Source organism: Microcaecilia unicolor, chromosome 8, assembly GCF_901765095.1.
Source record: "Microcaecilia unicolor chromosome 8, aMicUni1.1, whole genome shotgun sequence".
NCBI classification, from domain to species: Eukaryota; Metazoa; Chordata; class Amphibia; order Gymnophiona; family Siphonopidae; genus Microcaecilia; species Microcaecilia unicolor.
The window spans coordinates 237,897,839-237,923,109 of record NC_044038.1 but is presented as its reverse complement, the minus strand read 5'-3'; the positions used below and the strand labels follow the sequence as shown (position 1 = coordinate 237,923,109).

The window sequence follows — 25,271 nt, the reverse complement described above, 5'->3', positions numbered from 1 at the left end:
TCTGTGAGTCTGACGTCCTGCACGTACGTGCAGGATGTCAGACTCGCAGAAACAGAAGCCTGCGCAGCCTTCTACATGGAATAGCAACATTCCATGTAGAATCTCCAATAGTATCTATTTTATTTTTGTTACATTTGTACCCTGTGCTTTCCCACTCATGGCAGGCTCAATGCGGCTTACATGGGGCAATGGAGGGTTAAGTGACTTGCCCAGAGTCACAAGGAGCTGCCTGTGCCTGAAGTGGGAATCAAACTCAGTTCCCCAGGACCAGAGTCCACCACCCTAACCACTAGGCCACTCCTCCGCTGCTGCTACTATTTGAGATTCTACATGGAATGTTGCTATTCCACTAGCAACATTCCATGTAGAAGTCGGCCCTTGCAGATCACCAATGTGGCCGCGCAGGCTTCTGCTTATGTGAGTCTGACGTCCTGCACGTACGTGCAGGACGTCAGACTCACAGAAACAGAAGCCTGCGCAGCCTTCTACATGGAATGTTGCTAGTGGAATAGCAACATTCCATGTAGAATCTCCAATAGTAGCAACATTCCATGTAGAAATCTCCAATAGTATCTATTTTATTTTTGTTACATTTGTACCCTGTGCTTTCCCACTCATGGCAGGCTCAATGCGGCTTACATGGGGCAATGGAGGGTTAAGTGACTTGCCCAGAGTCACAAGGAGCTGCCTGTGCCTGAAGTGGGAATTGAACTCAGTTCCTCAGGACCAAAGTCCACCACCCTAACCACTAGGCCACTCCTCCACTCCAAAGAATGTGTTAAGCACCTTAGTAAAAGAACCCCCATGTGTTCCAAAAATATAGCATGCAGTGATGTCAAGGTGCAAAGAAAAACTGATTTTTTTATTATTATTAGATCTTCAGAGTACAATGCAATGGTCACAATGCAGTACATTAGTACAACCCCTGCTAAAACAAAGCAAAAAAAAAAAGCTTTTCAAGTTTCAGATGTGAGCACCAGCAGGATGCTTGATATGTTTTACATAAGTGCAACAAAAATATCCATGAACTCTGCAGAAAACACCCATCCTACTGTAGAGGGAACCGTCCAGACATCCGACTACATAGAAACGTATCAATGTACAGCATGGGGTAAAGAAGGCACAGCTGTACAAGCAAGACAGAAAGATGGCTTACGGGCAGTGTGGGGGGAATGGGATCCGTATAAGGATTCATAAACACTTACCGTATCAGAATTTTTCAAAGTTATCTGCTTTTGTTTCTAAGCCCTCACCCCCAATATAAACCAGGGGACAAAATCTGAACTAGCCTACACTACCCTCTATCTTTCTGTTTATCTTATAAGGTCATGCAACGCAGAATATTTTGTTGAAAAGAGATACCCCCCATCTCCTGGTGAATAATTGCAGAATTCTGCAACCACAGTGGCATAACCTTAGCCCAGCCACGGAGAATGCTGCTGTAGCTCAGCTGCCATCACCCCGCTAAAAGCTGCCTCAAACCCACAAGAGTGCTAGAATTTGATTGGGATGAAAAACAGTAACACGGTGTCTGCCTCACTTGACAACAGGTTCATACTCACAGAAGTGAAGACACAGTACTAAACATGGCGCTAAAAAAAAAAAAAAATAGGCCTAGGCGTATTCTATAAAATATGCCTAAATTTAAGCGTACTTTATAGACATCTAAATTTCCACATGGATTATAGAATACACGAAGCACCCGTCCATGCAACTAAATTTAGTTGCAGGTCATTACGACAAGTAAAGTTAGGCACAGATCAGGTGTATTCTATAACAATGTGCCTAGATTTTAGAAATGGCCACGACCTGCCCATGCCACACCTTCTTTACGCACATCACATTACAGAATATGCTTAGTTGTGCGTGTAAATTCCTCTTAATGCCAATTAGTATCAATTACTTGTTAAGTGGCAGTTATCAGTGCTGCTTGGCTTGTTTAGTTAAGTTCCGTGCACAAATCCAGAATTCGACCGGCTTTGCGCGTGTGCAACTTAAAGTTGCGCCATGTAGAGACTGGGGGGGGGGGGGGGGGGGGTTAGTGCCTGAAATATTTATGGATAAAGTAGTGCGATTACCACGTTAGTCCTCATTAAAAGGTAATACAAATAAAACAAAACAAAATTTTAAAGATGGAAAATATGGGGGGGGTGGGGGAATAGTCTTAAAAAAAAGTTATTTTGCAAAATAGTAAGTATGTAGGATCATACAGGAAAGGAAGTCATACTATTTTCAATAAATCCTAGAAAATGAGAATATTCACATTGCATTGATATGAACATAAAGCAGGTTGATGCATTTTTAATTTTTAAGGGATCTTTTACTCAAGTGCAGTACATTTTTGTTCTTGCGTCCACATGTTCCTCCCCAGCCTGTGTCTTTTGTCTACTCATTGCTGTGATTAAATCCCAACCTAGCTCTTATGAAGATACAGCATTGGAATAAATGGCATTATTTCATTCTAGCCCACCACCCCACCCAACTTCTCAATATAAAAAAGGGACTAACTGAGCCTGAGTATTCTGCTTTGGCTTACACAATTGCCATGTGTATTAAACTCACTGTTCCCCAATTACTACAGATAGGCAATGTAACGTAACAACCATGATGAGCAGAAGAAGTTGTTCATCACAGACAAGTCACATTGTAGGTATCGTTCATGTCCTACTTTAAAACATTCCAACAGTTAAGATCATATTCTACCTCTTCTGACCTCAACAGTGATCCGGATTCAGGCTGCAGACATTTGGGCATAGTGCAGGTACAGTATTGCAAGTGGTTATTTCACTTGTATGCCAAGAATGCTTTTAACAACACAAGCCATAAGAAAGTTGCTCTAGATGTCAATTAGTAAACCCAGACATTCGAGTTACATCCTAAATCCTAACAAATAAATAAAATACATGTACAGAGGCTCAAAGAATCTGAAGATCCATGTTAATTACAAAACTAACCCCTTCCCCTTTTAAGTGCCTAATTGGAGTTAAAAAAAAGTTTTTGCTACTTAAATACACAAGTTTCTTATTTACATGGCAAAAGGTTTGTTACACATAATAGACTCATGGCACAAAACACGGTGCATTCTACAGTCGAGTTAAAAAAAAAAAAAAAAAAATGTTCCTGCATCAAAAGCAAACCCATTTGTACAAGGCTTGTTGCCTACAGTTAAAAAATTAAAGCACATTATATAAAAACTCTCAATGTATTTCAGCAACAAAACTGCTTTTGCAGAGATTTACTGTTGGATGGTAATTGATTTGTCACTGGTTCAGTCCAGTCCTCTGGCCCCACCCATCCAATCAGATATCAACTAATATGCATAAGGGAGATTTGCCCATATTGCATGCTAATCTGTCTCAAGTACATTCGTTGTACAGATCTTGAAAAGCTGATGAACTGGATCTAGCCAGAGGACTAGGCAGAGAAGCATTGTGGTGTGTTTTTCGGTGACTGTAAAAACATCAGTTACATGGTATTTAAGAAGGAAGCAGCAGCATCCGAAGTTATTCTCTGTTCAAAACAGGTCACTTGCTCGGAGTAAAATAGACTACATCCCTGAGACTGAGTAGGCTGCTGTGGATCTCATTCCTCCGTTTCAGATTGTGCTTGGTGACATGGGAGCGTGTGTAGCTTTCAAAGCGATTTCGCTTTGAGAGGATGGCAACCATGTGGTCCAACTTAGCTCGGATGGCTGTGTAATGATACTGCCTGTCCTTGTTCAGTTTTTTGAAGCAGTCTCTTAAGGTGTATTCTGACTGATTGAGAGTGTAGTATTTGGAATAGCCAGATCTCAGATAATCAGACCGAATTGAAGGGATGGAGTCATTGGAACTAATGGTAGAAGTGGATGAAGATGAAGAAGAGGACGGCACACTAGAATACGTGGCCGATCTTCCCCAGGCTGGAGGTCGCTCTTTCAGTTGGCCACTCGGCTGGTCAGAGAACTTCAGATTCTCATCTCGGTCTGTCTGGGTCATTGTTGTTTTTGATGATACCATAGTTTGAGTACTTGTGATCTTGACCTCAATACAGGTTTGGGTTCCAGCTGTTTTCGTTACAGCTGTGGTTTGTGTGACTGCATCAGACACTGTGGCCGTAGGCTTCTCTTTCCACAACTCCGTTTGGGTCGATGTAGACGTCATCACCTTAGGTCCAAAGACAGCATCACAGTGCTGCAAGCAGTTGTCTTCTCCAATGGTGGAAGAGTCCGAAATGGGATCTTTTCTCTCAAGCTCAGCCCCTTTCCTCTCTGCATTCACTTCTTTTCCATCTTCCGATTTCTTTGGGGTGCTCGACCTTTTGGCCAAGTCTGATCTTAAGAATTTACCTAGTGGCAGTCTTTTGTCGACTGTATAATCAAATCTTCCACTAGTCCTGAAGCTGGACAGCAGTTTGGGATTAATGGGCTTGGACTGGGCATAAAGAATCCGGTACTGCAAGTCAAAATGTTCCACCACCTGGCCTGTAAGCACCAACATGTTACTGCTATTCAGTTTGCCATCAGTCCATGTAAAACTGTAAGAATAAATAAGTAAAAATGAGAAATTATAGGCCAATCAGTATTTCAATGCACTAAACACCCCCCCCCCCCCCCGCCAAAAAAATGCCTTAAACTAAACATTTTTGAAAGGCAAATATCCAACTTTTAGTTTTGAAAACATACTCCCTTGGGGGATAGGATTTGGCTAGACTACTTCCCAAGTTTTCCCGACTCCAAATTCACAGGTCTTCCTCAGCTCTAACTTTCCTCCAGGCTGAGTTGCATTGTCAAATTCTAAAGCTATTGTAGTCCCCACCTTCCACCCCCCCCCCCCCCCCCCCCCCCCCCCGCAGGCTGGTGATGCTGCTGTCTGAAGGTGTTTCTCTGCCATGGTTGCAGCCCCATGTGGGGTCACAGCCCAGTTTGGGAACCACTGAAGCTTAAATCAGCTTATCTGAACATGTTTAAAAACAAAAAGAACTTAGCTGCACCTAATTATGGGATGCATCTGAAGATTTAAAGTCTGGAATGAATCAGACAACTGTTTAAGTCTGAAGATTTTTCTGACCATACTTTTCCTAATGCAATAAAATTGGTTACCTTGCACACAACAGAATATATTCCCATATTCTCTCTGTTCTGTGTACTTTCCTGCTCTACTCTAGATCTTCCCTTTTATAAAGTAGCAGAACCTTACTGTGAAACTGAAAACTACAAAAATAGTAAGCATATAGGATCATACATTTCGGGGGGGGGGGGGGGGGGAGAGGAGAAAAAGAAGCCACCTGAAGTCGTCATTTTCACTAAATTCTTGTGTGCGTAACTCCTATTGCATGTAATTTCAAGGAGGCATTTCCAGGGTGTTCCTTTGAGTTATGCGCATTTTTATAGACTATGCTCGATCCACGCCTAACGTAGCCACCGGCATTTAATGCAGGCAACTTAAGTTAGGCGCGGATTAGGTACTATTGAAATAGGTTTTTTTCACACCTATTTTTCAGTGCGATTTACTGAATCTACCCCCAAGCCTTTAATGGAAGCAGAAACTACTACTACTATTTAGCATTTCTATAGCGCTACAAGGCGTACGCAGCGCTGCACAAACATAGAAGAAAGACAGTCCCTGCTCAAAGAGCTATGTAATAAAAGTGAGCCAAGTATAGGACAATCAAGCCATTGTGACATCACTGATGAGGTTGGCTCTTATTGGTGGCCTGAGGCATTATGACATCACAATATTAGCTCTGGTTACAAGAGACTACTACTACTACTACTACTATTTAGCATTTCTATAGCGCTACAAGGCGTACGCAGCGCTGCACAAACATAGAAGAAAGACAGTCCCTGCTCAAAGAGCTTACAATCTAATAGACAAAAAATAAATAATGTAAGCAAATCAAATAAATTAATGTGAACGGGAAGGAAGAGAGGAGGGTAGGTGGAGGCGAGTGGTTACAAGTGGTTACGAGTCAAAAGCAATGTTAAAGAGGTGGGCTTTCAGTCTAGATTTAAAGGTGGCCAAGGATGGGGCAAGACGTAGGGGCTCAGGAAGTTTATTCCAGGCGTAGGGTGCAGCGAGACAGAAGGCGCGAAGTCTGGAGTTGGCAGTAGTGGAGAAGGGAACAGATAAGAAGGATTTATCCATGGAGTGGAGAAACTAACTACTCCCACACCGAAGGACCAACACTGACTGTACTTCCTAGATCAGGACCTGCTTATCTATTCCTACACTAGCTGAAATAGTTTTCCTGCACTTTTCTGACTTTACACGCAAATTTTCTTTAAGTTGGTCACCCTTATTTTCCCTCTCTTTGTTATACCACCCTTATTTTCTAACATATTTTATTGTATTTTATTTTGTTTTTAGCTTTTATGTTTTGTATTATGGTTTATATGTTTACTAGCCGTTGAGCCCGTTAAAACGGGCTACTATTGGAATGGGGGTTTTCCAAGGCCCCCCCCCCCCCCCCCCGAGGTCGCCGCTGCCCCCTCCCCCCCCGAGGTCACCGCTACCGATACCCCCCCCCCCCCCAGAGTCACCGCCGCCGCCACCCCTCTACCCGGCCCGGGCCCTCTGTTCGATATTAATTCAACTTACATCGCCGCAGCACGCAGATCAGCTGAGTTCCCGTCGGCCTGGCCTTCCTTCTCTGCCTGTGTCCCGCCCTCGTGTGATGTACCGTCGGCGAGGGCGGGACACAGGCAGGGAAGGAAGGCCGACCGGAGCTCAGCTGATCTGCGTGCTGCGGCGATGTAAGTTGAATTAATTGCGATCAGAGGGCCCGGGCCGGGTGGGGGGGGGGGGGTTACCAGTGGCGGCGATCTCGGGGGGTGGAGCGCAGTTTCTCTCACTGTCCCGCCCCCGTCTGTACCGCGGGGGCGGTACAGAGAGGGAAGTCTCTACTGCGCATTTGTGAGTGAGTTCGGTCACTCGCCGTTTATATATTTGATACCACCAGTGTTACATGTTTTATAGACTCCTGGCAGGTGCTCTGGCGCCAAAACACGGCAGCTGTCGAGTCGTTAGATGATCTTTATTTTTAAAAAATAATCTATTTTTGAGTAAGCGTCTCCCTTGATTTTTTTTTTTCTGGAAGAGCCAGTCTACCCTGCTTTTTGGACTCCAATTACAACATGGTACCTGCTTTGCCAGTGGGCGTGTGCAGGGATAGAATTTGGGTACAGCTTACAAGTATGTTGGAAACAGGATGCTGAGCTTGATGGACCTTTGCCACCAGTGTCATATTTATACAAGGGGCGTGCCTGCTCATGCCCATACCTTAAAATCATCTCTGCTGCAGTCTTCGCCCAGGCAGTTGCACTCATAAGCTGCCTGTGGCCTTCACAGGAACTTCCTCTCTGAACCATCCCACCCCTTCTGATGCAACTTCCTGTTTTGTGAAGGGCAGGACAGTTCAGAGAGGAAGACCCAGTTCAGGCCACAGGCACCTGGGTGAAGACTGGAGCAGAGATTATTTTAAAGGTATTGGGGGGGGGGGGGGAGTGGTGCATGGGAGACACCCCCTGTAAAAAAGAAATTCCTGGCTATGCTACTGTCTGCCACTTATGCTAGTGCTTTATAAAGACAAGTAGGTACCATCTTACCCTAGGAACCCAGTTATAAAATTACCCTCCAACTCAGAGGTGGGCAACCACAGTCCTCAAGGACCACAATCCACTCAGGTTTTCAGTTTTCCATAATGAATAGCCAAGGAGATCTATTGGCATACAGTGGAAGCAGTACATACAAATCAGTCTCGTGCATGTTCATTGTGGAAGTCTTGGGTTGAGGACCGTGGCTGCCCACCCCTGCTCCAACTGCTTAGCACACTTTAATAAAACAAGAATGTAAATGTACCAGGCCTCCTGTGCTTTTTCAGGTCTGCAGTATACTGCAGTCTTCTTACCTGTAATTGCCTGTAGCCACTTTCAAGCCATCCACCAACATGAACTTCTCGTGGACTTTACCAGTGATCTTTGCTCCTGACCTTGTGTAATAAGTGTTCCCAGTAATAGTACGAACCCTCATAAGCTGTTCAAAAACAGAATTGAAGAGGTCAATGCATGTTATCATTCACATGAAAAGGTTTCCTGTATAAAACAAAACAAAAAACCCCCATCCAGAAAGGTCAAAGTACTTTAAGGGTAAAGAACTGAATACATAAAAATAGTACAATTCTGTGGTAGAGCAGCAGGGTAACATACGGGGCAGTGATAGTTCTAAAAGGAAGGCACCAAGAACACTTGCGGGACAAGAGGGGATCAGATGGCATTCAGTGATGGCATGTAGGTTATGCTGGTTGAGCACTGGTCAATACCGAGTTCTCTAGGCATCTTTCCCACTATGCTTGTGTTTTTGCATAGTAGTACCTTTTGGATTTTTGTCTGTTGACCGCTTTGATTTTATTTATTTATTTTAAAGGCAGTATTTCAAATGCCCAATAAACAAGCATAGAACCAAAAACTGAGCTAAGACATCTCTTGGCATCCAGTCCAGCCCCTCAGTATTTACATAGAAAAGCAGAAAAGAAAAACAGAACAAAACAACTCACTAAACAGATGAGCAAATGTGTGGATCTCATCTGTGGACAACTTGTAGAGAACAAGAGATGCAAGAAAGCACCATGCAAGGTGACCGTTATTTGACCCATTACTTTGCACCGACTAAACATCTCAGGAACTTCAGTTGTGCCTCTGGAATAGTGGGAAGAAATAATGGAAAGAAGATTATCAGTTAAGACAATTTCTCCTCCCGTTAAGTAGCTTCCCACTATCGTAAAAGATGTGGGATGTTCAAAAGCAAGCCCTGGAGTGGGTGGGATCTTACCGCCGCCCTGAAGACTGAAACCACTTGCCTCGAAAGGATAGTTTAACTGGACATAACTGACGCTGCATCCGGTGCTCAATGCCGCAACAGCAAAAGACATCCTGCGTGCCATAACATGTCAAATAGCATCCACCAAGTAGACCAACCCCACTTCCAGCTGGGCGTTATGGCCCCTTCTTCTGTTGCTGACTGCCAATACCATTTCAGGCATGCTGTTGCCACAACCAAGCTGCACGCTGTTGCTTAAGTGTCCAAAGAGGCCACTGCAAAGGTTTGTTTCAGTGAGCCTTATAGCTTCCTCTCCTGTAGGTCTTATAGAGCAATGCCCCCCTTCCACTGACAAGTGGTCTTTATCACCGCTATAATTAGGAGTCCACCCTGGGAAACAGCAATATCTTTCTGCTATTGAACTAACAGGTAGAGGCAAGAAATGGTTCTTCCTATTTTCAACGCTGCATCCCGAGAGACCCATTCTGCTGTAATCAGCTCCTGAATGTCTGGATGCATCAGGAAGGCCTTAGGACTTCTAAGGTCCATGTAATCAATGAAGATGGAAGGCTCCTTAATGGAAAGCACTGCTGGTACCTCAGAAATCTTAACACAGATGAGAGACTCAGGACTGATACTCTTTCCCACGCTCTCCAGCAAACTTTTTTTTTTTTTTTTTAAAGGTTGTGCTGATAAAGGAGAGCTCCACAAGAAACAGGGGAGAGGTGAAGGAAGGGAAGAAGTAAATTTGTTGGGCACCATAATCAGGGATCTGAAGACCTCCAGATCTAACTCTGCAGACAAGCCACCCGCAAAGCTCAGCTGGGGACTAGTTGACTAACTGGACCAGAAGCAACGCACTCGAACAAGAAGCTGAAAAGTGGTCATCTTCCTGCTGGATATTACCAAGGAGCTGGACTGGATGCCAAGAGATGTCTCAAATCAGTTCTGTATCTCCAGCTGCTGGTTGATGGACACAGCTATCACACACGTTCTGGAATAGTGGGAAGCTACGTAATGGAAAGGATGTTTTTAACACATTCAAGGAGCCAACTGTTCCCTCGGTTTGGAGATGCTCACCTTCTCCTGCTCCGGAAAGACTCCTAAATTCTGGCACATCTTCAGGAACTGTGGGAGCAGAGACTGGTCTAAAAGGATGTAAACAGGGACGTTCCTCTTCCTACAAGCTTCCTGAAGGTCTCTAAATATATCTATGTCTGTGAAGGAATCCATCACCACAGCAATAACCTGCAGAAACAAGGAGAAAATTATCAGAACAGCATCTCTCCAACCCCATGCAATACAAGCAGCAGGTCTTTTGTATCAATATGGTCAGCTTCCTTTAGAATCAAAACATTTAATTACAGGCCAGCCAGATGGCTCCATTGCAGAACTTTGCATTCACATGCAGGAGGCCCAGGGGGTTTATCCCTCCATCAGGCTTTTGGGTTATCTGGGCCATGCATAAGAGGCAGGTGCAGAACCCAAGCATTACTCAGCAGTAGCACCTATTGGCCATCGTAAGGGCATATTAATGCCATTCTACATAGCACTGTGGTCTAATATCACTGGGATAGATGGTTTGGTGGGGGGGTAGCACCTCTTTTTTTGAAGGGCAGCTTCCAACACTAAAAATAGCTATGGTGCACCCCCTACTGAAAGAGAGCTCCTTTGACCAGGATGAGCTCAAGAACTACTGACCAGTCTAACATTCCTTTCCTGGCAAAACTTATAACAGACATTCTGCATTTAACTCAATGACTGACTAAATAAAAAATAACTGGATAGACCCATTGAACAAAAAATGTGCAATCAACAAACAAGTCTGCCCAACAAGATAAAACTCATATGTGCTACTTAATGTGTATACCTGACTGATTTGTATCTGCCATTTTCAGGGCACAGACCATAGAAGTCTGCCCAGCACTAGCCCCGCCTCCCACCACCAGCTCTGCCACCCAAACTCCACTAAGCTTCTGAGGATCCATTCCTTCTGAACGGGATTCCTTTACGTTTTATTCCACGCATTTTTTAACTCTTACCTTTTTCATGTCCACCACCTCCTGCGGGATAACACTAACTAAACATTTGTTTACTTCCTAGAAAGTACCTAGGGAGATCAGGACATATAGCTGCTCACCAGTTATCAAACATAACTGTTTTACAGGGCTTCAGCAAAGAGCTGTCTCTCTCTCTTCTCCGGGCTAGAACTGGAGCAAAATCCAGTACAATCCAAATGAAATGAGCTCCTGGGCCAATCAGAGCCCAAAACAACAAGGTTCAAAAATAGCTGGTTATATCACTACAGGCATGGCCTTTATCTGTGTGCTAACTAAAAAGAAGGAACAGTCATTCCTCTTTAACAGTTTTAAACAAACATGCACCACCTGCTGGCCAAACTGGAGAAATACACTTCAAGAAATATTGAATACAAATTACAGGCTTAAAAACATACTACTACTTGACATTTCTAAAGCGCTACTAGGGTTACACAGCGCTGTACAATTTAACATAGAAGGACAGTCCCTGCTCAAAGAGCTTACAATCTAAAGGACACGTGAACAGTCAATCCGATAGGGGCAGTCAAATTGGGGCAGTCTGGATTTACTGAACGGTAAGAGTTAGGTGCCGAACGCAGCATTGAAGAGGTGGGCTTTAAGCAAAGACTTGAAGATGGGCAGGGAGGGGGCTTGGCCTAAGGGCTCAGGAAAGCTGTTCCAAGCATAGGGTGAGGCAAGGCAGAATGAGCGGAGCCTGGATTTGGCAGTGGTGGAGAAGGGTAATGAGAGGAGGGATTTGTCCTGTTTCCGTCACAGTGTGCAAATGGAAGCCTTTTTACTACAGCCTTCTTTATCTATATTGACAAAAAGTCTTTTGATAAGAGAAGAGAGGCTGAAACTGACCAGTATTTACGATAGATGTCTTCTCTGGAAAAGTAAATCGTGTGTGTGTTTACCTTAAGAAGCCAGGTTACAAAATGTTAGTGTATTATTAAATGAGGTTGAGAACTACACTAGAAAGAACCTATTAGATCGTATTATGCCCTTATACTTTAGGCTTTTAGCATATTTGCTTAGAATAAGTTCATGTCTTGCTGATGCTGTCGATTTCTATATAGATGGATCAATTACCTCATCTGTGGTTTGAGAACCAACTGTAAGCATTTGTATAGCTGGATTTCAGAAGGACTCGTTAACAAGCAGGAAGACTGGCAACCCGTCTGCTTCCAAGATACCTTACGCAGCTCTAATAGAAGATCAGCTTTACTGATCTCTTGTAGCACAATGTATTTCTCAGAATTTATATCATTTCCTGAAGGTTAAGCTGAACTAAAACTCACTCTACTATACATAGGAAAGAAGAACCACATCTTTTCACAAGGTCTCTCCATTCTTACCTATTTTTTTCCTCTAGGAATTTTATCTGAAATTTACTACAAGAAGAACAGGAGAAAAATCAGTGTAAGACTATCCAAAATTGAACCTGAATATTTCTACAGAAAATAAGTATTAAGCAGGTAGACAGGAGTGGAGGAGTGGCCTAGTGGTTAGGGTGGTGGACTTTGGTCCTAAGGAACTGAGTTCGATTCCCACTTCAGGCACAGGCAGCTCCTTGTGACTCTGGGCAAATCACTTACCCTCCATTGCCCCATGTAAGCTGCATTGAGCGGGAAAGCGCAGGGTACAAATGTAACTAAAAATAAAATAACCCAGTCAGGATAATGCAGCCTGGATGCTAAGGAATTTGGATTTATATATGTCTGCCCTTCGTTGAAAAGGAACTTAGGCTGCTTTAACCTGTACAACGTGCTTCCTTATTGGGATATTCTTACTTCACTCCAAGCCATGCACTCAAGTGGCTGTCGGCTTTCCCCCATGACACAAGATTTAAACTAGCCTGATAACCACTTTCCCCCATGATGCAGCCTGCCCCCACCACCAGACACAATCATATGTATATGTCTGTGCTGGACTGCTGCTTTTTAACATGTTAGTTATAAATGAGATAATTAAATTAGCTGATAACAAAGAGGATTGTGGAAAATTGCAAGAGGACTTTACAAGACTGGAAAACTGGGCATGCAAATGGCAAATGACGTTTAATGTGAGCAAGTGCAAAGTGATGCGTGTGGGAAAGAGGAATCCAAACTATAGCTACGTAATGCAAAGCTCCACATTAAGTCACCGACCAGGAAAAGGATCTAGGAGCACAGTGGCAGCTAAGTAAACAAATTAGGAAAGGAAAACAAAAAAATGAGGATGTTATGCCTTTGTATCACTCCATGGTGCTACCGCACCTCAAATACAGTGTGCAGTTCTGTTCACCGCATCTCAAAAAAAAAAAAAAAAATTATATATATATATATATAATTTTTGGAATTATATTGGAATTAGAAAAGGTACCAAGAAGGGCAATGAAAGTGATAGAGGGGTTGGGACAACTTCCCTATGAGGAAAGCCTAAAGCAGCTAGTGCTGAGGGGAGATATGCTAGAGGTATATAAAATGAGTGGAACGAATGGGAGGACGTGAAATCACTGGTTTACTCTTTCCAAAAGTACTAGGACTAAGAGGCATGCAATGAAACTATTAAGTAGTAAATTTAAAACAAATTGGAGAAAATATTTTTTTCACCCGTGTAGTTAAGCTTTGGAATTCGTTGCCAGAGATTTTTGTAAAAGCAGTTAGCAGAGTTTTAAAAAAATAAATGGAGAATTTCGTAAAAGAAAAATCCATAAACCATTATTAAGTTGCACTTGGGGACAAATCCACTGCTTATTTGTAAGATAAAGCAGCTTGTTTTACTCTTCTGGGATCTTACTTGACCTGAATTGGCCACTGTTAGCAACAGATACTGGGCTTGATGGACCTTCAGTCTGTCCCAGTATGGCAATGCTTATGTTTTGATAAACTTACCATATATTATAAGTTTTTATTTTGAAGCTGGAGTAATTTTTACCGTCGTCACCCAAAATTGCTTCCAACTGACTCCACAGCCCTGGCTTCAATTGCAGTTTTCGTCATTTTGTTGTGGATTTTTTTTTTTTGTTGTTCATTTCAGGGCAATTTTGTTAATACGTCAATAGTAGACGTTTGACATGGGGGGGGGGGGTTCTTGTTTGAATTTTACAAAATACTGGGAAATGGGATGGGAAATGTCATTGCTTCCCTTGTTTCAAATTAAATATCCATGTGCAATTTGCATATACTAGCTTTCAAGTGTATTCAGATTGATCTCGTGCATATTCATTGTAAATATCCTAAAACTCCTTTTGACTGTAGGGTTTCCAAGAGGAGTTTGAAAGCACCATCTGCAGATCACTGAAAACAGACCCAAGGACAAATTCCTGGAAAAAGAGTACCATTAATTGTGCCCCTCCCCCCCCCCCCCCCCCCCCCCATCAAGCCTTCCCCTCAGAGGCTAAAAACTCTATTTTAAAAACAATCACGTTTATTCTTTTCTCTAAAGCTTTAGCAAAATCCCAGATCAAAATATTGACCAGTCGCTGCAATTTAAAAAAAACCCAAAACCAACAATTTCCATCTGGCAAGTGAACTCTTGTTAATCCTTTCCACAAACAAAACTATTTGATGTCAGTTTCTGCTTCCCAAAACATGTGTTTGAATCTGGATTGATATTGTGGAGAAGACATGTGCATTTGAGCAGTGCCGAAGAACCTGCCTCACCCCTGCACTTGCGAAAACACCATTTCTTCTGTACAAGTGAATGTGACTGAACCATCCAGAACTAGCACCGAGGTAGTTTTACAGGGCTCAGCCCTCTTGGGATGGACATTTTCATTAGTCAATTTTGTTTAGTACAGTTAACGCTAAGGGGTAAATTCAAGGAAGGTCACCTACAATTAGACACTAAACTTATGGACGCTGTGCCAATTCCGCACAGAACTACCGTTATAAAAAATACTGGCATAAGGTCGCATTTATGCTCCTGCGTCAACTCACAGGCTGGTGTATGTGCTGACACCCAACTAAAGTCCTGGATATGACCCTCCCCCTACTGTTGCACGCTGTGGATTTTGTGCGCTAATTTTATAGAATATTGACCGAGGTCAGTTGGCGCCAATTAACACTACTTAGAGCTGTACTGAATATTCATATTTGAATCGATTCGGCCGTGAATAGTGCGCTGAATACATTATTTGCACTACGAATAAAACTTGCGCTGTAAAAGCGAACACCTGTTTGGGTTCAAGTTTGTCCCGACTTCCCTTTGTACTTCAGTTCTTTTGTTGACGGGAGATCTGGCAGCGATTGCCAAGCTGTTTAAAACTGCATGAAGGTGTGGTACTCTTTCAACAAGTTCTTCGGCTCTTGCAAGATACGAGACGCTTCTTCCTTTGCTCCCAGCCGCGTGACCCATACAGCTGCTCATCAACACTCTGAGCCAATGAAGGAGAGCGAGGAGAGAGGCAGGACTGCCTCCCAACCTTATTGGCACACAGCTTCATGATCTTCACCTGCTGTGCCAATGAGATTAGAGGGATCAGTCCTGCCCCTCTCCATTGGCTCAGCGCATTGATGAGCAGCTGTACAGGTCCAAATTTCCTTCTGGCAAACCCCCTCTGCCACAGGAAAAAGTGCTCCAAATGTCTGCAGTCTGTTGAGCTCTTCATCCTCCTCCGTCCCACGAAGTATACCATCTCAGGACACGACTTTTCTTCTGCCAGCAGCGGCTGCAGATGAAATATCTCCACCACCACACACACAAAGGGCACGACAGAGCCTAGAATTAAAGGCACCACACTTTCCCTGGCCACGGCTGAAAACATCCACGGCAGCTCACCCTTTCGAGGCTCAGATACCCTAAAGAAAACAGCATGACAAGGGCTGCTACTGCCGACCCTTCTTACTAGAATTAGGAGAGGAGGGCGAGATCCATCATCTCCTCCTGGGATCCGTTACCTCAGATGTATCCACTGCCCCTTCACTACTTACTCCCCACGTGTCCTCTCGGATGACCCACCTCTTCATCCTCTCCTGGAGTGACCACACCTACTAAGGGGGTCCAGTATAAGAAAGCGCATGTCAGGCAGCAGTGGAGTGGAGGAGTGGCCTAGTGGTTAGGGTGGTGGACTCTGGTCCTGGGGAACGGAGTTCAATTCCCACTTCAGGCACAGGCAGCTTCCTTGTGACTCTGGGCAAGTCACTTAACCCTCCATTGCCCCATGTAAGCTGCATTGAGCCTGCCATGAGTGGGAAAGCGCAGGGTACAAATGTAACAAAAATAAAATAGATACTATTGGAGATTCTACATGGAATGTTGCTACTATTGGAGATTCTACATGGAATGTTGCTATTCTACTAGCAACATTCCATGTACAAGGCTGTAGAATCTCAAATAGTAGCAACAGTGGAGGAGTGGCCTAGTGGTTAGGGTGGCGGACTCTGGTCCTGAGGAACTGAGTTCGATTCCCGGCACAGGCAGCTCCTTGTGACTCTGGGCAAGTCACTTAACCCTCCATTGCCCCATGTAAGCCGCATTGAGCCTGCCATGAGTGGGAAAGCGCAGGGTACAAATGTAACAAAAAAAAAATAATTTAGATTTGAATAAGTGGACAGTACAGTCACACTATTATGCTTTATCAACAAAATTACATTCAGGGATGTCACCAGGCATCAGAGTGCAGCCAGAGCTGCGCTTACATCTGTGCATGTGCTAAAATACTGTTCTGCACAGGAATATCCATATAACAAAAGGTTTTATGCACAGAATAGCATTCCAGCTTGCATGTGCTCTCATGTTGGTTCACAATTTTTGCTTGAGGTCTTTTTTTCGTACTTTTATCAGGGAGGAAGACACAAGCGTGCATAGACCCCCCCCCCCAGAATTTTCTCGTAGTTGTTCCCTTTTCTCAATATTGCACAAATATATCAAACAAATATAAACCGAGAAACAGAAGTTTGCTGTCAGGATGGCTAGCACCAGGCACCATCAAAACTGGACAAAACAATCAAAAGCATGTCGTCAAACTCCAGCTGCCCTGCCATTAGTAGGCAGAGGAGAAAAGGCCAGTGGCAGATCTTTAGTCACAACTATTAGAAAACAGGTTTGGTTCCTTCGGCAACACGTGTATCCTGAAGAGACAACAGAGCATAATCGGAGCACAGTCTATGTATCTGTGCATGCAAATACCCTGCCCTGGTGGCAGCAAAATGGTATTGTCTCTGAGTTTGTGTCTGCTAAATGAGTTAAGATTTGTAAGAGTATCATTTAAGTACACCAAATATAAGAGCCAACAACACTCAACAAAGAGTTAAGCTCTGGAACTCTTTGCCGGAGGATGTGGTAACGGTGGTTAACGTATCTGGGTTTTAAAAAAAAAAGGTTTGGACAAATTCCTGGAAGAAAAGGCCAGTCTGCTATTGAGACAGATATGGGAAGCAACTGCTTGCCTTGGGATCTGTAGTATGGAATGTTACTACTCTTGAGGTTCTGCATGGAATCTTGTCACTCTAGGATTCCAGTATCTTGCTACTCTTTGGGGTTCTACATGGAATGTTGCTACTCTTTGGGGTTCCAGAATCTTGCTATTCATTGGGGCTGTACATGGAATGTTGCCACAATTTGGGTTTCTGCCAGGTACTTGTGACCTATTGGCCACTGTTTGGAAACAGGATACTGGGCTCGATGGACCACTGGTCTGACTCAGTACGGCTATTATGTAACTTTTGACATTGCAAATGTTTAAAAAGATACAATCAAAAATTGGAAAGATTAAGGGCAGAGTTAAAAGATAAAATTAAGAATAGTCCCTTTAGAGAAAATGGTTACCATATCAAACATCTCGGTAATAATAAAACAAACAGACATTATTAGACTTATCTTCTAGCCTTTTGCGCTAGCCCCCCCTCCCCCGCCCCCCCCCCCCCCCCCCCCCCCCCCGTGCCATGTTCTTTGCAACTCGGGGTGCTAATCCTCCTCCTTTGTCCCCTTTTGAGATTGCCCCCCCCCCCCCATCTGATAATTTAATACTATCCATGATATATTTTCAATGTTATTTTATACAACCTGGAAACCTAGAATATATAAATCACTTTGGCTCGGTTAAGTGGCACCTATAGATATGGAAAAACAGTTTCACTGAAGCAGACTGTGGGTGCTTGAGCACCCCCAATATTGAGAAAAATTTTCCTTGTATGTGTCCAGGGAGGGATTACTTACTACTATTTAACATTTCTAAAGCGCTACTAGGGTTACGCAGCGCTGTACAATTTAACATAGAAGGACAGTCCCTGCTCAGAGAGCTTACAATCTAAAGGACAAGTGTACAGTCAGTCAAATTGGGGCAGTCTAGATTTCCTGAAAGGTACAAAGGTTAGGTGCCGAATGCCACATTGAAGAGGTGGGCTTTGAGCATTAGGCTTAACACCCCCAATAATTCTGAAAAGTTGGCGCCTATGGCTGAGCTTAGTAAGCACTTGTTACTTTAAGAGAAAGGGCTGCAGAGGTTTTCAGTGGAATTTCCACCACCCCGTCTCAGTGTAGTCCCTCCTCTGGCCATTTCAGCCTCACTCACTCACCTCCCGGGCAGCCCGGATCAGCTTGCGCGCGGCATCCTTGCAGCTGTAGATGGTGTCGCCGAAGCTGGGCTGGAAGTGGACGTCCACCCGGGTGACTCCCCGGTAGGAGCCCGTGCAGAAGGCGGGCCAGCCCAGCTCCAGCAGCGGCGGCTCCACGTCCGACTGCTCGGGGAAGTAGGTGACGGACGAGCAGTCCATAGAGGCGGATAGCGACTGATCGGCGCTGTCGTCGCCGGCGGCAGGGGGGGCGGCGACGGACCCCAGGATCTCCTCGATCTCCTCCTCGGACAGGAAGCCGCTGACCCGCTCCTTGCGCAGAAAAGCCCAAAAGGCTTCCCGGCCGCCGGCGATCAACTCCTCCAGGGCCAGCCGGTGCTCCTCGCTGTACAGATCGTGCAGAGCCGCTGCCTCCCCGGGCCGGGGGGGCCACAGGTGGCTCCCGGGCGCCAGATCTTCCAGGCACTGCGACTGGTTCGCCATACGGGAGTTTGCACGCTCGGAATGAATGAGAAAAAAAAAGGAGCGGCGGCCACTCTCGCCTCTTATAAAGGACATTTAAATCCAAACAAGCCCGCATCCTGCTGCCATTGGTCCGGGAGCTCCGGAAGGCGGCCAGCTCGGCTCGGGATTGGCTCAGTTTGAACTTTGTTTTGGTTCCCACCCCTGTCAAAAAAAACAAAAAAAAAGGGAAAGTGAAGCACTGCAGACAGCGCAGGAGGAGAGAGAGAGTGCAAACATTGTAAATGTCCCAGGGGGGGGGAGATCTTCAACACCTCGGCTTGGGGATAAAGAAAAGCAGGTGGAGGGTGGGAGTGGGTCCCTGGAGCTTTCCCTCCGCCAGTGCTTCTCACTTCTACTACTACTACTTATCATTTCTATAGCGCTACCGGACGTACACAGTGCTTCACACTTAAACATGGAGAGACAGTCCCTGCTCAATAGAGCTTACAATCTAATTATGAGACAGACAGACAGGACAAGTAAGGGATAAGTGTTAGGATAGACAGGACATATCAGGGATAGGGGACACTTGAAGGTTTAGGAGTTAAAAGCAGCATCGAAGAGGTGGGTTTTTAGCCTAGATTAGAAGATGAGGCTTCTCTGATCCAGGAGGGAGACAGAGCCAAAAGGTGCGTGCCGATAGCCAGCGAATGGGTCAGAACCCCACCAATATTGGGCCCAACACATCATCCGCAGCAACTAAAGAGCTTGTCAGGGCATGTGCCCAGGGCCCAGGACTCTTTCTGATGTGTTATTAAGTAGAGGAGTGTGGTAGCTGTGTTAGTCCACTCTTAAGGTTATCAATAGAAATCAAACAACTTTCAGATCCAAGATGGCTGCGCCCTGCTAGGACGCCCTAGACCTCGCTCCTACGATGCCTAAACGTCGAGGGAAAATCGCGGGCAGAGCTTCCCCGCATTTATCCCCGTTACCTGGTCCTTTGGATCGATTCATGAGGCCACGGGAATTAATACAAGAAGGCGGAACGCCTCCGATTGGGAACTCCGGCGAACGGGAGATATTGGCTTCCCCCGGACTGGAAACAACCCTAAGCCCCGCTGCACGCACTCCTCCTCCTCAACCGCTTGGCGCCAGTTCCTTCCTCTTTGACCCGACGGGGTCTTCCTCGGAAGGAGTAGGGGACCCGAAAGAACCTCGGGGAGAAGCGTCTCTACCATCGGGGGAAGGAATGGAGGGAAGTTTGCCCATATCATCACCACTTATTGAGGAGAGAGAAACTGAGGGTCGAAGTGCAGCAGATTTACAGTCTTCAGTAAGGTTTGAACTTCCTAAAGAGTTAGTAGCCAAGCCAAAGAATGTGACTTTAGACACTCTGTGGGATTTAACGTCCAACCTGGGACAATGTTTTCTTAAGCAAACTGAAGAGTTTTTGCCTAGAGTAAAGACTATTGAAAGTGACCTGAAAAAAAAAGAGGAAGAGTTTAAAGTTTTAAATGAAAAAATGGAAAAAATTGACCAAAGGGTTATGAAGATGGAAACGTTACAAACTTTGATGGTAAAAGATGTAACTAATCTCAGGCGTAAATCAGAGGCTTTTGACAATTACACTAAAAATCATAACCTGAGATTCGTTAACTTCCCTAGGATTCCAAATGTTTTTCCTCTTGATATGTTGAAACGTTATTTTCGTGAAAATTTGAATGTTCAGGAAAAGGACTTTCCACCCTTTTCCCAAGTTTATTATGTCCAGAAAGGAACTTGAATCAAGAGACTGAAAAACCTATTGACGTTTCTCTTTTGCTTGAGACTTCTGACTCTGAATTGGTCACAGCCGCTACTTTGGTAGCGACTGTCGCCCTACTACCTGATAAGAATTGGATCTTCCGCCTTTTTTTTCCGTAATAAAGAGAACCCCTTTTTGCGTCTCAAAATATTGTTATTTCCTGATGTCTCCAAGGAGACACGTCGACGGAGGAAACAATTCTTACTCCTTAAGCCAGAAATTCTGCACTTGGGGGGTGTCTTCTTTTTAAGGTACCCCTGCAAATGCATAGTAAGGCTGGGGGGGGGGGGGAGAAATATGTATTTACTGAACCTGAACATCTGTCAGCATTAGTAGCCTCAGTTAAAATGGAGAATGCTTTAAAGAATAATGTATAATTTCTTAGCAGAGAAGGATTTACCTAGCAATTTTTTTTCCTATATTATTTCTCCCCTTAGATTACCTGAAATCTTGGATCTCCCATTATGGACTTGAGTGTCGTATAAATTTGAAAGTGTATAGATTTATATGCTTGTTTTTGAGAGTATTTTCCTTTTATAATAGTTCCTAGTTATATGACACTTTCCTAAGCAAGATGTTTCTTGTAAATATTGTTTAAATGAATAAATGAATTAAAAAAAAAAAAAAGAAATCAAACAAAATAAAACATGAAAAAGAAAATAAGATGATACCTTTTTTTATTGGATATAACTTAATACATTTCTTGATTAGCTTTCGAAGGTTGCCCTTCTTCCTCAGATCGGAAGTAAGCAAATGTGGTAGCAGATAGTATATATAAGAGAAACATCGAAGCATTACTTTGACAGTCTGGCAGAGTGGGAGGGTGGGGGTATGCATGGGGACATCAAGCATTTCATTGATATTCTAACAGGATGGGTGTTGGTAGGTGAGAGGAGGGTAATAAACAGAGAAATACAGCTTCATGGTTTATAATGGGTTAGAAAACTCAGATCCTTATTAAGTCCTTTCTGTTGGGTGTTAAAATATTCAATCGTTCTGACTTCAAAGGTCTTACGTTCTTGTATGGTTTTAAAGTTACCTTTCAGGATTCTCACTGTGAAGTCACTGGTACAGTGTCCTGGTCCTGTAAAATGTTGACCAACAGGGGTGGAGGCCCTACTGGCTGTATTGTTCATGTGATGTCTATGTAAATTGAATCTTGTCTTAAGCATCTGGCCTGTTTCTCCAATATAGCATCCTTCCTTACATTTTTTACACTGAATGATATATACCACATTGGAAGATGAGCAAAGTGAAAGATCCCTTTATGTTGAATATCTTTCCTTTGTGGATGACTGTGGGGTCCTGTGAAATATTTTGACATAGTTTGCAACTGGATAAATTACAGGGAAGTGTGCCCTTCTGTTCCTTTTCAGTCTGTGATGGAAGTTTACTTCTGATTAGCTTGTGTTTTAAGTTGGGTGGCTGTCAGAAGGCCAGTACTGGTGGGGATGGGAATATCTCTTTCAGTAATTCATCCTCCTGGAGTATAGGTTGTAGATCTCTTATGATTTTCCAGCTCTGGATTGTATGTCACTACAAGGGGGATTCTGTCTGTGGATTTTTTTCTCCTTGTACTGTAGCAGATTCTCCCTGGGTGTTTTGAGGGAGGAGGCAATATTCTTGGAGATTATTTTGGGGTTGTAGCCTTTCTGTTTGAAGGATTCAGTCAGGCTTTTAAGGTGTCTGTCTCTGTCCCCTGGGTCAGAGCAGATATGGTGGTATCTTGTGGCTTGGCTGTAAATGATGGATCTTTTTGTATGTGAAGGATGGAAGCTGGAGTTGTGGAGGTAGCTGCATCTGTCTGTGGGTGCTATTACAAAGGCTCCCAAGGCAGTTATTACCCTGGTAGGTTGGTTGGAATAGGGATCCGGGTAAAATGAGGATCTTGCGGATCCAAAGCACATTTTACCCAGACCCTTGTGGTAAAAAGAATAGTGGGAAGGGGACCAAAGCCACCATTGCCAGCAGAGATTGACTCGTCCCCCCTGTGCCTTGTGATGCAGTGGGCAGGAAGAGTCAGGGAACAACGTTTCTTATCTGCTGCTTCCTCCTGACTGGTATCAGAACTGAGGATCCAGTGGTGGGGGTAGGGGGGGCGGGGTTAAAATGTGTTTATGTTACCCCCCCCCCCCCGGAGGGCCCAATATGCTTGTTTACCTAGGGGCCACCAAAATATTAATCCTGCCCAATTGTTTGTTTGACCCATTCAGCCAAAAGTGTGTTCTGCTGCCCCTGGAAGTAACTGTAAATGACAGCAGGTAAAGTAAAAACCCATCTAGTCTGCTCGGTGCAGTTTGCTACTCATACAAATTCCCCTGAGGTACCCAGTTCTCATTCCCATGTCCATCACCTAATTTATTAAAATACTACCGGTACTAGTACAGCTTAAACAGATCAAGGGGAAGGGTCTTTGGACCTCAGACAAGATTTCAGCCTTCTGCTCCCTTACTTAACTTTCAGGCCAGGGGCGTACCCAGACAACAGATTTTGAGTGGGCCTAGGTAAGGAGTGGGTGGGCACCAAATGTTCTCCCCCCCCCCCCCCCCACCACCAAAAAAATATCTCAGCTGGTAGGAAAATGCTTCTTTCCATATCATCAAGCTGATCAATCCATAGACTGGTGGGTTGTGTCCATCTACCAGCAGGTGGAGATAGAGAGCAAACTTTTGCCTCCCTATATGTGGTCATGTGCTGCCGGAAACTCCCCAGTATGTTCTCTATCTCAGCAGGTGGTGGTCACACACAGCAGCAGCTCTGGCTAGGCCTCCAAGCCTAATCCTTAGGTTTTGTTGAGGCCTGGGGTTGAGGGCTCTTTTGAGCAAGTGCAAACCTGGTGGTGCCAGGTCCCTCCTTTTCTCCCCCCTCCCGCTGGCTCCGTTAAAAAAAAAAAAATAAATAAATAAATTTTGAACGTCCTTAAAGGCGTTTATTTCGACGTTTATTTAAACGTTCATTGCAGCTACTCACTGGGACACCAGGTCGTTACAGCTCGGAGCGGCAAGCAGGTAATTTTTACCTTTTTATAGCGGGCAGGGGGTTCCCCGATTCTTCTCCTCGTGGCATATGGCGTCGGAGGGCGAGGGCGCAAAGGGTCGCTCCCCGGATCGCTTGAGCGCTTCTAGAGGGGATGCGGGGGTATTAAAGCCTGATTCGCCCTTGTTGGGTGACAGTTTCGTGACCGATGAATGTCCCAGTCCTTCCTCCGGCGTGGCGGTTTTTCCCGCCATAAACGCCCATCCCCCCGCTCCTCGCCTCCGCCATCTTGGCCGGCCACGCGGCTCGGACGGCTTCTTCGTGGGCCGCCCTTGAGGTTGGAGACATTAATGCCATGAACGCCCTTAATTTGGGCGACGGCACAAAAGCGGCTAAAGTTAAGCGCCGTTCTTCCCGTGCGGCTCCTTCGCGGAGTGTCGCGCCGGACGCCATTTTGGATGCGCAGCATGTCTCTCCCCCGCTCTTGCGAGCGCCGGTTGAGGGTGCGTCTAGGGCTGTGGCCCAGGCTGCGGAAGTGCACAGTCTGGGGGGTTTCTCCCCCGAGTTTGTTTTGCTGCTGCATCAGGCCTTCCTCATGCAAAACGCTGCCCCTGCTCCCTCGTCTGGTAAAGAGGTTGAGGTTCCCAGAGGTAAACGCCCTCGGGTTGATTCCCAGGCCTTGGAGGACTTTGTCTCCTCCGATGTAGATGAGGGCAGCGTGTCTGAGGTCTCCCAACGGTCCTTTGCGGATTCCTTGGAGGAGACGGATCCCCGCTCGGATGGAGCGGATGACCCCTCTGCAGCGCGGCTTTTTAGCCCAGAGGATTTGCCCAACCTGTTGATACAGGCCATGGACACTTTGAAGATTTCCTCTCCGGAGGACGTCTCTCCCTCAGCCCCTGTTGGCTCTGCCATTATGCTGGGGACGAAGCGCCCGCCTAGAACCTTCCACGTGCATGATGCCATGCACACCTTAATTTCGGCTCAATGGGATGTCCCGGAAGCGAGCCTTAAAGTGGCTAGGGCTATGTCCCGCCTCTATCCTTTGGCTGTGAGTGAACGTGAGGCCTATCTGTGGCCTACCGTGGATTCTTTAATCACTGCGGTGACTAAGAAAACGGCGTTGCCGGTGGAAGGTGGCACGGCCCTAAAGGACGCCCAAGACAGAAGATTGGAGGCGGCCTTAAGGTCGTCCTTTGAGGCAGCTGCTTTAAGTTTGCAGGCCTCAGTTTGCGGCTCCTATGTGGCCAGGGCGTGCCTGACTATGGTGCAGCGGGCTTCCCCCTCGGATCATTCCTTGAGGGCTGATTGGCCGGCCCTGGAATCGGGCTTAGCCTATTTGGCAGACTTGCTGTATGATGTCTTGAGGGCCTCAGCTAAAGGCATGGCTCAGACAATCTCTGCGCGGCGGTGGCTTTGGCTGAAACATTGGTCTGCTGACCACGCCTCTAAATCCCGCCTGGCTAGATTGCCTTTTAAAGGCAAGCTGCTCTTTGGGGTCGAGCTGGACAAAATCGTGACCGATCTCGGCACGTCTAAGGGCAAGAAATTACCAGAGGTCAGGGCTCGGGCTAGTACTCGTCCCGGTACCGCCAGAGGACGGTTGCAGGAAGCCCGTCGGTACCGCCCGGGCAAGTCGGGTTCCTCTGCCCCCTCTTCCTTCAAGAGGAATTTCTCCCCCAAGCAGCATTCCTTTCGCAGAGACCGCCGTCCC

General features: G+C 45.3%; 1 protein-coding gene across 1 annotated transcript; it reads right to left on the bottom strand.

Moving 5' to 3' along the window:
• Positions 1-1,829: 1,829 nt before the first annotated feature.
• Positions 1,830-18,829, bottom strand: FAM83D (family with sequence similarity 83 member D). Its single transcript, XM_030211357.1, has 4 exons — positions 18,337-18,829; positions 9,876-10,043; positions 7,888-8,012; positions 1,830-4,515 (listed from the first exon to the last, which is right to left on the bottom strand). Exons 1-4 carry the CDS (start codon positions 18,814-18,816, stop codon positions 3,525-3,527), a joined length of 1,764 nt encoding a protein of 587 aa, XP_030067217.1. The 5' UTR covers positions 18,817-18,829; the 3' UTR covers positions 1,830-3,524.
• Positions 18,830-25,271: the final 6,442 nt, after the last annotated feature.

Bases quoted from the DNA above. Each gene is read 5' to 3' on its own strand.
- FAM83D (XM_030211357.1), bottom strand. From the start codon at position 18,816: ATGGCGAACCAGTCGCAGTGCCTGGAAGATCTGGCGCCCGGGAGCCAC. The intron at 10,044-18,336 runs GTGAGTGAGTGA...TTGTTTCTGCAG, and splicing joins TGATCCGGGCTGCCCGGGAG to GTTATTGCTGTGGTGATGGA. The intron at 4,516-7,887 runs GTAAGAAGACTG...TTATTCTTACAG, and splicing joins GTGGCTACAGGCAATTACAG to TTTTACATGGACTGATGGCA.